This window comes from Corvus brachyrhynchos, unplaced genomic scaffold (assembly GCF_000691975.1).
Source record: "Corvus brachyrhynchos isolate BGI_N302 unplaced genomic scaffold, ASM69197v1 scaffold141, whole genome shotgun sequence".
NCBI lineage: Eukaryota > Metazoa > Chordata > Aves > Passeriformes > Corvidae > Corvus > Corvus brachyrhynchos.
Window position 1 is genome coordinate 201591 of NW_008236186.1, and position 14740 is coordinate 216330.

Consider the following 14740-nt stretch of genomic DNA (forward strand, 5'->3'; position numbering starts at 1 on the left):
GGATGAGCACACGACCCTCCCAGAGCACTGACCAGGGACTGGGATAGGGAAGCACGACCCTGTCTCTTCCTCTGTGCCACCCCAGCCCTAAACCTCTCCTCACCCCGTAACTCCCGCCGTGATCACCCCCAGGATCTTTGTCAACCGGAGCTTGGCACTGGAGAAGATCAAGTGCTTTGGCTTTGACATGGACTACACCTTGGCTGGTGCGTTTTGGAGGAGCCCTAAGGCAGGGTGGGGTGGTAGTGGGAGCCCCTGCCCACATCGCCCCTTCCCCCCATACAGTGTACAAGTCCCCTGACTACGAGGAGTTGGCCTTCAACCTGTTGCTGGAGCACCTCGTTGCCATTGGGTACCCTCCTGAGATCCTTGCCTACAAATATGACCCCACCTTCCCCACCCGGTGAGTTTGTGGAGGGGGTCCCAGAGCCGGGAGGGGGAGGGAAGTGAGCCCCCCACGCACTGACAGCTGTGTGGTGCAGGGGGCTGGTGTTCGATGCCCTGTACGGGAACCTGCTGAAGGTGGATTCCCACGGGAACCTGCTGGTCTGTGCTCATGGCTTCCGCTTCCTCAAAGGGTGAGTCTGGGAATCCCCCACCCCTGGGGCAGGGGGGGTTGGGGGTCCCTCAGGGTGGAGTGCAGCTCCATGCTCCCTCCCCAGAGCCGAAATCCTGCACTATTATCCCAACAAGTTCATCCAGCGGGATGACATGAAGCGCTTCCACATCCTCAACACCCTCTTCAACCTCACAGGTGAGTGAGAACCCCTATCGTCCTGGCCCTCCCACCACCTTGGGGCGCTGTCCTGTCCCGCACCCCCTCTCATAGCCCCCTCCCCCACAGAGGCCCACCTCTATGCCTGTCTGGTGGACTTCTTCACCAACTGCTCCAGATATGTCAAGTAAGAGGGAGGTGATGGGTGGGGGCTTGGATCGGACAGGGGGTAAATCCTGGAGGGAGTTTCCCTTGGCAGGGCAGCCCCTTCACCTCTTCTATTCCTGACTGTTGCAGCTGTGACACCGGCTACAAGCATGGGAACCTCTTCATGTCCTTCCGCAGCATGTTCCAGGATGTGCGCGAGGCCATGGACCATGTCCACCTCTCTGTGGGTGCAATGGGCAGGGGGCTGCTGGTGGTGGGAGCTGAGAGTGCTGGGGTTTTCCCACACGCACACCCTGCGAGATTTTGGTCAGCCCCACCCCGTCCCTTCTGCAGGGCTGCCTCAAGGAGAAGACGCTAGAGAACCTGGAGAAATATGTGGTGAAGGATGTGAGTTGTGCAGACCCCCATAGCCTCCTCCCTCCTCTGCTCCCCTCAGTCAGTTCCTCGTGGCCCCCCCGGGCTCGCTCCCACTGACTTGCCCCACACCAGCCCCGTGTGCCACTGCTGCTGAGCCGCATGAAGGAGGTGGGGAAGGTCTTCCTGGCCACCAACAGTGACTACACCTACACTGACGTGAGTTGGGGGTGTCTGTGTCCCCCACCACCAGGTCCAGCTTGCCCTGGATGGGGGAGGCAGAGGGGATGTGTTGAAGCACAGGCAGGGTCTGCCTGCCCTGGGGGCAGCAGTGATGATGCCAGATGTCCTTGCAGGCCATCATGTCCTACCTGTTTGACTTCAGCCAGGGGGACAAGGTGAGTCTGTCCTCACTGTGGGCTGGGTGGAGGACGCAGAGTGCCATCAGCATTCTCCTGTTGACCCCCTCCCCGGCACCCACAGGCTGACGTCCCACAACGCCCCTGGAGGTCCTATTTCGACCTGATTGTGGGGGACCCCCGCAAGCCCCTCTTCTTTGCTGAGGGCACCGTCCTGCGCCAAGTTGACACGGTGGGGACCTCTCCCCTGCTACGGGGCTAGTTGGGGTGGTGGGCACTGTTTAGGCACTGAGGGGGCTCCTGTGAGTACAGCAGGGTAGATTTCATGGCTGATTGGGCACCAAGCAGGCACAGATACCAGTGTCCCCATCCTGGAGTCCTCTTGTCTTGCAGGACACGGGGAAGCTGCGCATTGGGACATATACCGGCCCCCTCCAGCACTGCGCTGTCTACTCCGGTGGTAAGCGCCCAGCTGGGCTCTGTCTGGGCTCTGTGGGTGGCACGGGGGCCCACTCGCCCCCCACCTTGACCCCCGGCTGTTCCAGGCTCCTCAGATGTGGTGTGTGACCTCCTGGGTGTGAAGGGCAAAGACATCCTCTACATGGGCGACCACATCTTTAGAGCGGTGAGCAGTGTCAGGCTGGGGACACAGACTTTGCCATGCAAGGGGAGGTGGCCTGGAGCCTCCTACACCCCTCGATGGCAAAACTGCGTCAGTAGGCCGTGCCCTGACCCTCTTTGTCAGTCATGCTGGGCAGTGGGTGACGCTCCTGCACTGAGCTGGCCCCATTGCACTTGCAGAGCTGTTTGAGGAGCTGAGGAGCCTGGATCTCTTCCTGGCTGAGCTGTACCAGTGAGTTGGTTGGGATGGGATAGAGACAGGGGTGGGAACACCTGTGGGGAACCCTCCAGGTGAGCCCTCAGCTGGGTCTGTTCCATTCCAGGCACTTGGACAGTGGCAGCAGCGAGCGCCCGGACATCAGCTCCATCAAGCGTCGAATCCAGGTGACACGCAGCTGACACACAGCTCAGCTCCCCACCCTGCCACAGCTTCCTCCGTGGGGGGGCCCCCAGGGGGCGTTGGGGGCCCTGACTGTCCTGCTGTGCCCACAGAAAGTCACACATGAGATGGACATGTGCTACGGGAAGATGGGCAGCCTCTTCCGCTGTGGCTCACGTCAGACGCTCTTTGCCAACCAGCTGATGCGCTATGCAGATCTCTATGCTGCCTCCTTCATCAACTTCCTCTATTACCCCTTCAGCTACCTCTTCCGGGCACCCCCTGTCCTGGTATGCAGCCCCCAGCCCCTGCTGCTCACCTGCTGTGCCTCAGTTTCCCTCCCTGAGGCGGCCATGGGGATGATAAAAAGGACCCCCACCCCTTGGGCTGGCGGGTCCCAGCCTCTCTCTGGGAGCCTTGTCCACCCCCCCGCAGATGGCCCATGAGTCAACAGTGGAGCACTCTCGCCTGGACTCAGGGGATGCGGTCACTGCCCTTCCTCCCTGGCTGGCCCAGCACGGTGACCCTGGCCAGCAGGTGGGTGGCAGGGGACAGAGGGGTAGAAGGACATGGGCATCCTGCCACCCTGATGCCCTCAGGGTCCTGTGCCCACTGAGCCCCGTCCGTTCTGTCTCAGGTCCCCCAGGACTCGAGTGGGGAGGAGGAAGATGATGGAGAAGCCTGAGCACACCCCAGCTGCTGCCAAGGCAGGTGCCAGCCTCACGGGAGGGCATTCGGGGGCCCTGGACCACTTGCACTGCCAGATGGAAGCTATCCACGGTCATCTACCACCTCTGGTGGCCACAGGATGGCTGCTGGCCCTGACCCATGGCCCCTGTCACAGCTGTCCCTGGGCAGTTGGGACCTTCTCCTGACTGTGCCCAGAGCCAGGAGAGGGCCCCCCCCAAGCCTGCCAGCTCCTGCCCCTTTAACTCATATCTGCCTGGTGCCCCTTTAACTCATATTTCTCCCACCAGCTCAGTGCCAGCCTGGGGCCACCCCACACCAGGGTGAATGGGCAGTGCCACTGCTCCAGTGTCACTGGAAGCCCCACCGCAGCAGTCGGGGTCCCAGCAGCTCCTGCCCCTTCAGTCTCTGGGCCTGGCCATGAGCACTGCAGTGCTGGGTGGAGGGGGTGGGGCTCTGGAGGTGACAGCTGCTCCAGGGGAACCCTCTTCACCAGCTGTTCCCCTCTTCTTTTTTCTACCCTTTTCTATTTATAAAGATACTCAAACCTCCTGGCACCAAAGAGACATAACATTGACTGTTTTAAAGGAAAACTGCTTTGTCCCTGCCCCTGAGAGGTGGGGGCAAAGGGCAGTCCCCAAATCCTTGTCCAGCAGCTGGGACAAGTGCAAGCCCCTGGGCAGAAGGTGGTAGCCCCGAGCTATCCCCACCTCTGCAGAGGAGGGCCAGGCCAGCAGCACTCCACAGAGTGGAGCCAGCCCCGTGCCAGAACTCCAGCACGCTGCTCCCAGACTTCTTCCAGCATCCATGACTCAATAGAGATGCTGAGGCAAGGCTGGGGTTGGGTGCATTGTGAGGGAGAGAGGAGGCAAAAGACCGTGATGGGGCCAGGACCACTGCTTGCTGCGGCTGGGTGGAGGACAGTAGGGCTCCCCTTCTGCAGCTGCCATATGGTCACTGTTCACAGCAGAGAGCACCTGCCAATCCCCTCACCAACCTCTTGCCTGGTACCTTGTGCCGCTGCCTGCTCCAAGTGCAGGGACAGCAGCGGAGGGGGCCCAAGTGCCCTTACAGGGCTCATCTGTCCCCAGACCCCCACCATGTCCAGGTGGTGGGGGCCTGGCCTGCTGCACCCCAAGGTCCTCTGCAACCCTTGGTGCTGCTATCAGTCTTGGGACCTGCACAGAAGCTGCTGGAGCACTGCAGGTCCCCCAGCCCCTCAGGCACAAGCACCTGTGCCTCTGGACACCAGGTCTCTGCACATGCCTCTCAGTAGGGGACATACAGATGCTGTCCAGGCAGGGCACAAGGCAGCTCCAGAGAACAACAGTGACTACACCTACACTGATGTGAGTTGGGGGTGTCTGTGTCCCCCACCACCAGTTCCTCAGGACACTGCTTCCGAACACTGGGAGGTACCTGGAATATTGCAGTCCAACTGACACCATTCTACAGCAGGAAAACCACCGTGTGTGTTGTGGCAGAGGAGCTGAGGGCAGTCCTGGGGAGACAATCCCAGGAGACGCAGCTGGTGTCTCCACACCACTCACTAGCTGACACACATCTCTACTGCAAGTTTTAAACCAGCATTTAGATATTTGATACAATGCCATCCCCCTCGCCTCTACATCTGAGGGGCAGCAAGAGCAGTCAGTGGAGCAGCACAGTGGGCAGGTGGCCTGCCCCTGCTGGAAACCCCTCAGGAGCTCTTGGGGGGATATGAACTCAAATCCTCCAGCTCTGTCACTTCTGGCAAAGCCAGGTTTTTCCGGAAGAAGAAGCAAGTCTCCTCCTCAGCATCCAGGATTTCCCTGAGGGATGACACCACAGGGTCATGGTCCTTCAGCATCTCTGGGTAGAGACTCACAACTCGCTCAATCCGTAGCGAGCGCCGCACGGGTGTCAAAAATTTCAATTCTGGGCCTTCTGGGAACTCCCTTCCTCTATGGAGAGGACAAGAGCCTTGGTTAAACCCTGTGGAGGAGCACTGACATGGAGGGTGTGTGCTACCAGGAGCAGGAGATTCAGCCTTACCTGGATGCAGATGTAACCTGTAACTTGATTGAGGGGGGAAGTGAGGTCAGGGGCCTCCCCACCAGGCCTGGAGTCGATGCTGTGGGCTGCCTCTCACCTGGACAAGGTGTCATAGGACCCCAAGGAACGGGTTCCTCGGCCTTTTCTCCTGGCAGGAGAGGAAAAGGGCAATGCAGTTGCAGAGAGCAGCAGCTGGCACTCTGGACAGGGGCCAGGGCACATGGCTGTAGAGACTTGCCAGTCCAGGACCCTCCCTAGCCCAGGCAGAGTAACATTGTCCCATTTTTGAGATCAGGATTCCAGACTTTCACAACACTCGTCAAGAGGGACACAAGGTGCTGGAACGGACTGTAAACCGCGTTGCTTCCCGGCTGGGAACACCAGGGACACCCCACCTACCCATGCTCCAGCCGGCCCCACAATGTTCAGGTTACCTTCCAAGTTTTGGGCTGCATCCTTCAAAATACTGAGAGCAGTTTCCCTGAGCTCCTCAACTGGCTGCAGGAAAAGCAGAACATGGGTCAGGGCAGATCTGGCATGGGAATGGAGACCAGAGTTACAGCTGAATAGGAGGAAAGGTTTTTGCTGCATCGCAACACCCTGTGCTGAGGACAGCAGGAAGAGGCTGCAGGATTCCCCTTTGCCCACTGGGATCCATCAGCACCCAACACAGCTGGCCAGGTGCCCACCCTGCATGGGCACATCCTGCAGCATGGAATGGGACAGGCAGCTCTAAGGGACTTTTTCACCAGTGACTAATGCTGCTAAACTCATTCCAAAACCTGGCCCTTGGATCTCAAGGAAGCCCTCCAGTGTGGAGGCAGGGAACACAGGGAGCTGGCATGCCCCACTCACCTCAGCCCCAGCGCTGACTGCTTCTCTGTACAGCTGCAACACGTCAAAGGGGCCATTCCGGGCCAGCAGCTTTGCTTGGCAGATCCAGAATTTGGCAAATTTCTCTGCCTGGGGCACATGGGACAGGACTGCCAAGAGCTCCTCTGCAGGGACACCCTACAAGGAGAAGGGAAAGGTGTCCATGGCATGGACGAGTGTGTGCACCAGGAAGTAGTCTGTGCCTAACCACAGCTCCCAACACTCCAACACTCTCCAGGAGGAGGGCCTCAAAAGTCTGGGTTTGCAAGTCTCCTACATAACTGTTGCAATATTATTAAAGGATCAGGGACATGGATCACTGATAGAATTATGGGATCAATAAAAGAACTGTAGCAAGAGCCTGCAAGCAAAAGGCCTGTGTGAGAAAGACTCTCCATGAGAAAATTCTTGTGTGAGAACCAAGCCTGAGAAACAAAGAAGGGAGTTGGAAGCAATGCAGCTGTGCTGATAAGATGTGCTAACTGGGAGAGAAGGGAGGGTGAACTCTGAATTCTTTTAATCATAACATAACTGTAGAAGCTTGTCAATGTAAGTCCAATTATGTAGAAGCAGAAATGCGCTTTGGTAAGTTTTAAGGCACTTAAGAGTTACCAAGCTGGTATTCTATAGAAGTGCCTCTGGATTGCTAATAAACGGAGCTTGCTCTTATCAACCACATTGGTTTGGGACTGCAATTTCTCCCCCCGCCGGAGTCGTCGGACTCTTTTTCATTTCCAACACATAACCATGGCAGCTAAAAGCTGTCCTGTCTCTATCTTCCCCTTGAGTAAGTGAGTCTAGTATTCCAGAGGGGTGTCAAGGGATAGACTCCAGTGCTGGCATTAATTGGGGCAAGTAAACCCTGGAGCAGGGCTAGCAGTCAGTGGTCCTAGCAACTGTAGCTCACCAGGGACATACCTCAAGCTGTGACACCCACCAGGGATCTACCTCGAGTTGGCTCAATCAGCCTGGGCTGCTGCTGCAGACTGCCAGGTTCCAGGACACCATCAGTGTCACGCAGAAGGCCCATGCTGGCTTTGTCTGGGCTAGAATTAATTTCCTTCCCAGTGGTTGGTATGGGGCTGTGTGCTTGGAATTTGTGCTAAACACAGTGATGACAAGAGGTATTTTCATAATTGCTGAGCAAGATTTACACAGCACCAAGGCATTTTCTACTTTTTGTACTGCCACACTGTCAAGGATGCTGGGGATCTGTGGGAAGTTGAAAGGAAACACAGCCAGGAGAGGTGACTCCAAGAGACCAAAGATATATTCTGGACCCTGTACTCAGTGTATAAAGTGGGGGGGACATTTGGAGTTGACGAACAGTTGATGCTGTTTGTCTTCCCAAGTCACCACTGCATGTGATGGGGCCCTGCTCTCCTGGAAGTGGCAGAACACCTGCCTGACCATGGGAAGCAGGGAGTCGATGTTTTGCTTTGCTTGTGTGCACAGCTTTTGCTTTCCCAATTAAACTGTCTTTATCTCAACCCATTAATTCTTTGGCTTTTATCCTTATGATTCTCTCCCCAGTCCTGCTGGTGGAGGACTGCGTGAGCAGCTGCATGGGGCTTGGCTGCTGGCTGGGGTTAAACCACAGCAGTCCGTTTGGACAGGGTACCTCTCCATTCTCCCGGCCAGCACAGCTCACCGCATGCCTTTGGCCTACCCATAACTTCAGGAGGACTTTTATTTTCCTGTGTTTCCCCTCTGGCAAAATATCGTGAGCCCTGGCTGCTAAAGTACCAGGTAAAAACATAAATGCTAACGAAATTGACTGCTTTTACTTGATCTAAATGGGCAGGCAGCTGATTGAAAATGCCTGCTAATGCTCGTCTCAAGACAGTCAAAAACCAATTTTTTACTTTACTTCTGTGTCTGATGCTATACCCAAAAATTTATGCAATATACCCAAAAATTTGATAATATTACTAGTCCTATAGTAATCAAATGCTACACAAATAAAACTTGCCATGATTTTTAATCCTAATAACTTTAACCATTAGTGGCAGAACACCTGCCTGACCATGGGAAGCAGGGAGTCGATGTTTTGCTTTGCTTGTGTGCACAGCTTTTGCTTTCCCAATTAAACTGTCTTTATCTCAACCCATTAATTCTTTGGCTTTTATCCTTATGATTCTCTCCCCAGTCCTGCTGGTGGAGGACTGCGTGAGCAGCTGCATGGGGCTTGGCTGCTGGCTGGGGTTAAACCACAGCAGTCCGTTTGGACAGGGTACCTCTCCATTCTCCCGGCCAGCACAGCTCACCGCATGCCTTTGGCCTACCCATAACTTCAGGAGGACTTTTATTTTCCTGTGTTTCCCCTCTGGCAACTGAACACTTGCTCCCAACCCCTCTTAGCTACAGGAGGGACATGGCCCTCATCCCCTGGCGTGCTCCAGGAGAGGAGAAGCTTGTTCAAGCAGCTCCTTTCCCATTCTCACCTCCTCAGCAAACTTCAGGCACTGAGTTAATACGTTGTTGATCTCCGCTTGGCAGCGCTGCTCTGGATTCTCTTGCTTCTCTTTTGCTTTGATGCTTCTGCAGGATGGCTTCACTGCCTGCTTCTGAAGCAGCGCCATCGGTGGCCGCTTGTACTTCTTGCCTTTGGATGCCAACCACTCCTCCAGCTGTTTCCTGTCCAAGGACCGAGAGATCAGTTACCACCCCAGCAGACAGTAGCTTGGCAAGAGCTGGCTGTTTTTTCCTTGGAATCTCCCTTTAGCCAACTTCAGCTGCTCAAAACCAATCAGTATATCTATGTCAGAAACACATCTGAGCTCTAGACTGGGAAAGGAAAACACTCTCAAGTGTAAGCCTTGAGGCTAAAACAGGAGAGTGGCCACACACTCTCCTTCCACTTACTGAATCGGTGGGAGAGGAACCCAGGGTGACACCCAACATTATCCCCAACCCTTTCTTTTTCAGGGCATCAACCTCCCAAAACTTTTGCTGATAAAAGACTTTGGACTCCATTTTCAGCAGGCTCACCCACTTAAACCTTTTAAACTCTGCTGTTTCCTGGAGGCAAGGACCCAGGTGGCCAGAGCTGCCACTTACTTACGATCTGCAGCTGATGGGATCCTTGGAATGCGCCTAGCCTGCATACCACCTGCCTTCGGTAGCTCTGGTTGAAGCTCATCTCTCCTACTTCTCAAGTCATCCTCAAGTACAGGAGTTTTGGAGTTGTGTATGCTGTGAGACTGGTTTGGGTGGCCTGTCCCTTGGGATGCTGCTGTGTGTCCAGGAGGCACCACCTTCATGTCCTTCCTGTCCATCCCCTCTTTAACCATGGGCCTTGGCAAAGTGACACCTGGGTTCAGGCTGGATTTCAGGTTTGTGGTCCCCTCGGGCTTGCCCAAGGTGGGAGGCTTGGTGGGAAATCTTCTCACTGGGGGAGGTTGGCTGTGGTGCTTGAGACTTCCCCCTGGAGCTGTGCCAGGTGGCTTTCCTACAGGTTGCCTCACTGTAGTAGTTTTCCCTGGGTTTTTATGTAGCAAATTATCAGAAGCAGGAAGGAACCGAGAGGGCTGCAACGGCTGAGTTCTGGTACTTGTATTTTGAGACACACTCTTTGACTCTGGCAGGGTTTTCCTGAATTTATCCAGAACTGGCTCTTCCTTAGGCTGGCGGTTACTAATTCTGTCTTTTGGACCCAGAACAGGCCTTGACGTTACGGCTGAGCTTTGCCTGTGGGCCAAGACTCTCTTCTTCCCGAGACCGTTTCCATCAGATTGTAAAGCTCTGATCAGCACCGGGGGTGTGGAGGCTCGTGGGCCGAGGTTTTCCTTGTGGCAGACTAGCCTGTCCTGCAGCCCCTCATTCAGGGAGTGAGGTGCTCCAGGAGGGGGGCGGTCACTTCCCACCTGAGGTGCTGCTGCAGTGACAGTATCCTGTGCAGACTTCGGGTTCCTTTCTGGATTTAGGTGACCTGAGCTTGAAGGTGGGAGTCTGTCTCTGGTCTGTGCAGAAGCAGGAAGCTTCCCATTGTTCCCCGGCTGCACTGGACACACCCCTGCTGCTCTCTGGGATGTATTTGAAGGCTTCTGCTGAGCAGTGTGGCCAGAGTGCTGTGTGGATTTCGCTCCAAGCTTGCCATGCCCTTGAGCACCCTCCATCACGTTCCCAAGAACATCCTCCTGGTTCCTCTCAATCTGGAAAGACAAAGCAGCCCTCAGCTCCAAGGAGACCACAGCTTGGTCAGACCCTGACAGCTGGCCCAGGGGACAGTCATGACAAAGCAGCCCAGGGGACAGTCATGACAAAGCAGCTGTCAACAGACCAGTAACACAACACCCACCAGGACATGGGCAAAGGACCAGTCTTCCAAACTGAAACTCCTAACTAAGCTAAACTCCTTTGAAAAATAATTAGTTGACTCACTGCCAGCTACTTAGCCGTCTGTTGTATGCCCCCATTTGGAGTCAGGAGCTCACCACCCTGACTTGGGGATGTGGTTTTCAAAGCAAGTTACAGATCTGAATTGCAGCCAGGATGAAAAATTATTATGACTAGAGTACATTCTCTTGTGACCCTGTAAGTAGCAATCCTGAGTGAGACCCTTTGAGCTCTCCTGGACTGCTGTGGGCTGTGACCAGCATCTCCCTCTGAGCGGGACATCTCAGAGCCAGCAAACTCTCACGTTTGCTGTACTTGGAGGAACAGCAAATGATGTCAACAGAGCCTGGGCTGATGCCCCCTCTCCCCGAGGCTCAACCCTTTGCCTGTTGAGAGGATACAAAGGCATCAACATGAGTCCTTCACTGAATTTGAGGGGAAGTTTTTTCACAGGTATCTACCTTGTACAAACTCTTTAGGTCTATACGTGTGTAAGTATGCTACAGCAAATGTTCCATGAATGTGGCTTTCCTTGGTTGTGCTACAGTAAATTCTATACGAATCCTTTGTTAAATTGTTTAATTTAACCTATTCAATAAATACTGTTAAGTGCTGTTAAAACCTTCAGGCCTAAACTGTTGGTCAAGTCCAGTGCTCAGATTAGCAAGACTGTCCGCTCTGAATCTTGTGACTCAATGGACCTTCCTTATTCCTTTTTAGCCTTACCCTTCCCTTCCCCTGCCTCACTCCCCCAGCCTCCACGTAGGTAATTTTTGAGTGGGTTTTGGTTTTAGATTGATTGATTTTAGATTTTAGCTTGCTTTTTCTCTATGTGCTTTAACCATCCAGTTAGTAGAGTGAACCTTGACAATGAACTTTGTCGTGCTTTCACTTTTATATTACACCTGCTTTTGCTGATACCTTTGCCAGTGATTCTTTAAGCAACCATGAAACACTCATTCGTGACAGGGGACCCTGTTCTGCCCAGACTCACTTAAAGCATGAGAGACCCAAAAGCTTCCTACTTACATGCTTGAGTTTAGAAACTGGCTCGAAGGGTGGATTCAGGTGATTAGTCCAGTTCTTTAAAAAGTGTCTGTGAAAGTCAAACAAATGATCAGGTTATTTATCAGCCATAAGAAAAGCAGAAAGAGTTAAATATCTAACCCACTGCTGGTTGTCTCAGACACAGGAGCTTAGGAGTAGTTTTCAGAAATCAAAAACCTGTCAAGGAATACTAGCCCATACTATGAATTCTTTTTCTTTTGTGTGGCAACAGAAAAGCAACACAAACCATTAACATCCAAGGTTGTCCCCAAACTTCCATGGACAACAAAGCTAACCAAAATGATTCCTGCAGGCAACTGTCTGCCAGGTAGGGGGTTTGGAGGCTCCCAGATTGCCCTGTGTGTCACAGACAGATGGGGTCACGCCGCTGCCACGCTGCAGGTCATAGTGGTGCCTCAGAGAGTCCTGAGTGGGGTTCACTGCAGTGTAGCTGATCCACAAGCCTTGCAGCTGTCCAGGCACTGGCAGCTAAGCAGGAAGGTGGGACAGCAGGCCACTGTCAGCTCCCACAGTCCTGTCCTCTCCTCCTCACAGAACTGGAGCCCTCTGACAGCAGCCAGCTGGGGAGTTCTCCCATCCCTCTGCTCCAGGGTAGCAGCTCAGCCCTCTGGGAAGATGAATGCCTGCACAAGTACTTTTCCATCCTTGGTTGTGCTACAGTAAATTCTATACGAATCCTTTGTTAAATTGTTTAATTTAACCTATTCAATAAATACTGTTAAGTGCTGTTAAAACCTTCAGGCCTAAACTGTTGGTCAAGTCCAGTGCTCAGATTAGCAAGACTGTCCGCTCTGAATCTTGTGACTCAATGGACCTTCCTTATTCCTTTTTAGCCTTACCCTTCCCTTCCCCTGCCTCACTCCCCCAGCCTCCACGTAGGTAATTTTTGAGTGGGTTTTGGTTTTAGATTGATTGATTTTAGATTTTAGCTTGCTTTTTCTCTATGTGCTTTAACCATCCAGTTAGTAGAGTGAACCTTGACAATGAACTTTGTCGTGCTTTCACTTTTATATTACACCTGCTTTTGCTGATACCTTTGCCAGTGATTCTTTAAGCAACCATGAAACACTCATTCGTGACAGGGGACCCTGTTCTGCCCAGACTCACTTAAAGCATGAGAGACCCAAAAGCTTCCTACTTACATGCTTGAGTTTAGAAACTGGCTCGAAGGGTGGATTCAGGTGATTAGTCCAGTTCTTTAAAAAGTGTCTGTGAAAGTCAAACAAATGATCAGGTTATTTATCAGCCATAAGAAAAGCAGAAAGAGTTAAATATCTAACCCACTGCTGGTTGTCTCAGACACAGGAGCTTAGGAGTAGTTTTCAGAAATCAAAAACCTGTCAAGGAATACTAGCCCATACTATGAATTCTTTTTCTTTTGTGTGGCAACAGAAAAGCAACACAAACCATTAACATCCAAGGTTGTCCCCAAACTTCCATGGACAACAAAGCTAACCAAAATGATTCCTGCAGGCAACTGTCTGCCAGGTAGGGGGTTTGGAGGCTCCCAGATTGCCCTGTGTGTCACAGACAGATGGGGTCACGCCGCTGCCACGCTGCAGGTCATAGTGGTGCCTCAGAGAGTCCTGAGTGGGGTTCACTGCAGTGTAGCTGATCCACAAGCCTTGCAGCTGTCCAGGCACTGGCAGCTAAGCAGGAAGGTGGGACAGCAGGCCACTGTCAGCTCCCACAGTCCTGTCCTCTCCTCCTCACAGAACTGGAGCCCTCTGACAGCAGCCAGCTGGGGAGTTCTCCCATCCCTCTGCTCCAGGGTAGCAGCTCAGCCCTCTGGGAAGATGAATGCCTGCACAAGTACTTTTCCATAAGAAAGAGCCTAGAGAGTGAGGGGGGATCATCTTCTGTTCTGCCCAAGTGCTGCCCTATGCCAAAAAGAAAGGTCGTGAATCTTCTCTCATTTCTATTACATTAGTGGCGTTTCCCAGAGCCTGGTGACAGGAACTGGTTTGCTCTTTGATCCTGCTTCTTCTCTTCCTATTTTCCTGCCAGATGCACTGAAAACGCCCCTTCCTGATACGAACATATTCCAAAGGCCACTGGAAGCTGCCATTAAAAACCAGTGGTGAGACTCCAATCACCCTTTCCTTGAGACCTGGTTCTGGATCTGAGTTTTTAGCAGCAAGGCTTGTTCTGCCAGAGCCAGGAGCTGAGATGAGAAAGTTTCACAGAGACTCATAAAATATGCAGAAGAGACACCATCAGCCACTGGGAAATGCCAGCACTCAAACCATCCCTCTGCTCCTGCTGCCAGTAACCATAGACCACTGCCAGGGTGCTGTGGGGGCAGAGCCCAGACAGCGAGGCCCTGGCAGGAGCTGGTTCTTTGTACGCAGGCCAGAGAAGGCAGACACTGGCCAGTGGGGAGAGCCAGCTATACCTCAGACCTTTACATATCATCTCATCCAAGCCCAACATCCTCCTAACTTACTTTGTGCTTGCGCATTTCAGCCTTTCCTTGGCTGCTTGGCAGTTCTGCGGCCGGCTCCTCCGTTGCTCTGCAGAGAGATGACAGGAAATGCAGTGCACGCAGCACGGTCTCAGTTCTCAAAGAACAAATATCTGTGACAATGGATTTCTCTTAGTCTCAAACGCTACATTGCACATCTCTCAAGCTCCCTGCCTGGGGAACCTGGCAATGCTGTTCCCAGAAATTCCCATGCACATGATACTGCCCAGAGGCTCACTGGCACTTGAGCTTCCCGACCCTCACAGAGTGATGCCACTCAACACCCCAGCTGTGCAGGGCTCAGTTTGCAGAAGGAAAGGGGAGATGCTGCCCACGATTCCGTTTCAGCTGTATATCCCGCAGGCCTGCGCCCACTAGCAGCCAAGGCCTCTTCTAACACAAGTAAGAGGGAAAAGCAAGGAGCGTCTCAAAAGGAGGAGAAAGGATACTTCCGACACTCCCAGTTTGGCTGCGGCACCAGGGCACCTGTCATAGGTTAGCAAGCATAGTCCCGAAAGGGATGTCCTTGCTAAGGGGTGTTTGTTTACAGCTTCCTCTGGGACCTGGCAGAACCTATCAGCTGGCCAGTTTGAATATGGACAATTCTCTGAGCCACTTAAAGTTGTGACCGTCTCTGTGATCCACATTTAAGAATAGACAAAATCGCCCCCAAGCTCTCT

The 14740-nt window shown here is 53.4% G+C and overlaps 3 protein-coding genes across 5 annotated transcripts in view; 1 reads left to right on the forward strand and 2 right to left on the reverse strand.

The window, feature by feature from the left end:
- Positions 1-3849, forward strand: part of NT5DC4 (5'-nucleotidase domain containing 4) — a 14786-nt gene extending 10937 nt beyond the window's left edge. The window contains exons 2-18 of the mRNA XM_017738837.1: positions 133-206; positions 286-403; positions 483-578; positions 663-754; positions 845-902; positions 1013-1106; positions 1217-1270; positions 1373-1456; positions 1594-1635; positions 1721-1828; positions 1990-2056; positions 2142-2312; positions 2398-2449; positions 2541-2601; positions 2710-2886; positions 3032-3133; positions 3234-3849. Coding sequence (XP_017594326.1) covers positions 188-206; positions 286-403; positions 483-578; positions 663-754; positions 845-902; positions 1013-1106; positions 1217-1270; positions 1373-1456; positions 1594-1635; positions 1721-1828; positions 1990-2056; positions 2142-2312; positions 2398-2449; positions 2541-2601; positions 2710-2886; positions 3032-3133; positions 3234-3281 — 1443 coding nt within the window. The 5' untranslated portion in view covers positions 133-187 and the 3' untranslated portion in view covers positions 3282-3849. The remainder of the gene's footprint in view (positions 1-132; positions 207-285; positions 404-482; positions 579-662; positions 755-844; positions 903-1012; positions 1107-1216; positions 1271-1372; positions 1457-1593; positions 1636-1720; positions 1829-1989; positions 2057-2141; positions 2313-2397; positions 2450-2540; positions 2602-2709; positions 2887-3031; positions 3134-3233) is intronic.
- Positions 3850-4848: 999 nt separating this feature from the next.
- CKAP2L (cytoskeleton associated protein 2 like) lies at positions 4849-14152 on the reverse strand. Of its 3 annotated transcripts, XM_017738828.1 has the most exons (8): positions 14043-14152; positions 12739-12805; positions 9251-10344; positions 8635-8827; positions 6173-6328; positions 5752-5815; positions 5318-5465; positions 4849-5226 (listed from the first exon to the last, which is right to left on the reverse strand). In XM_017738828.1, the coding sequence occupies exons 3-8, from the start codon at positions 10306-10308 to the stop codon at positions 4983-4985; spliced, it is 1863 nt and encodes a 620-aa protein (XP_017594317.1). In that variant the 5' UTR covers positions 10309-10344; positions 12739-12805; positions 14043-14152; the 3' UTR covers positions 4849-4982. The 3 variants fall into 3 exon arrangements, with proteins under 3 accessions (XP_017594317.1, XP_017594304.1, XP_017594313.1); XM_017738815.1 differs by lacking the exons at positions 12739-12805; positions 14043-14152 and adding an exon at positions 11558-11637; XM_017738824.1 differs by lacking the exons at positions 6173-6328; positions 12739-12805; positions 14043-14152 and adding an exon at positions 11558-11637.
- Positions 10340-14740, reverse strand: part of IL1B (interleukin 1 beta) — a 10430-nt gene continuing 6029 nt past the window's right edge. The window contains exon 7 of the mRNA XM_017738724.1: positions 10340-10344. Coding sequence (XP_017594213.1) covers positions 10340-10344 — 5 coding nt within the window. The remainder of the gene's footprint in view (positions 10345-14740) is intronic.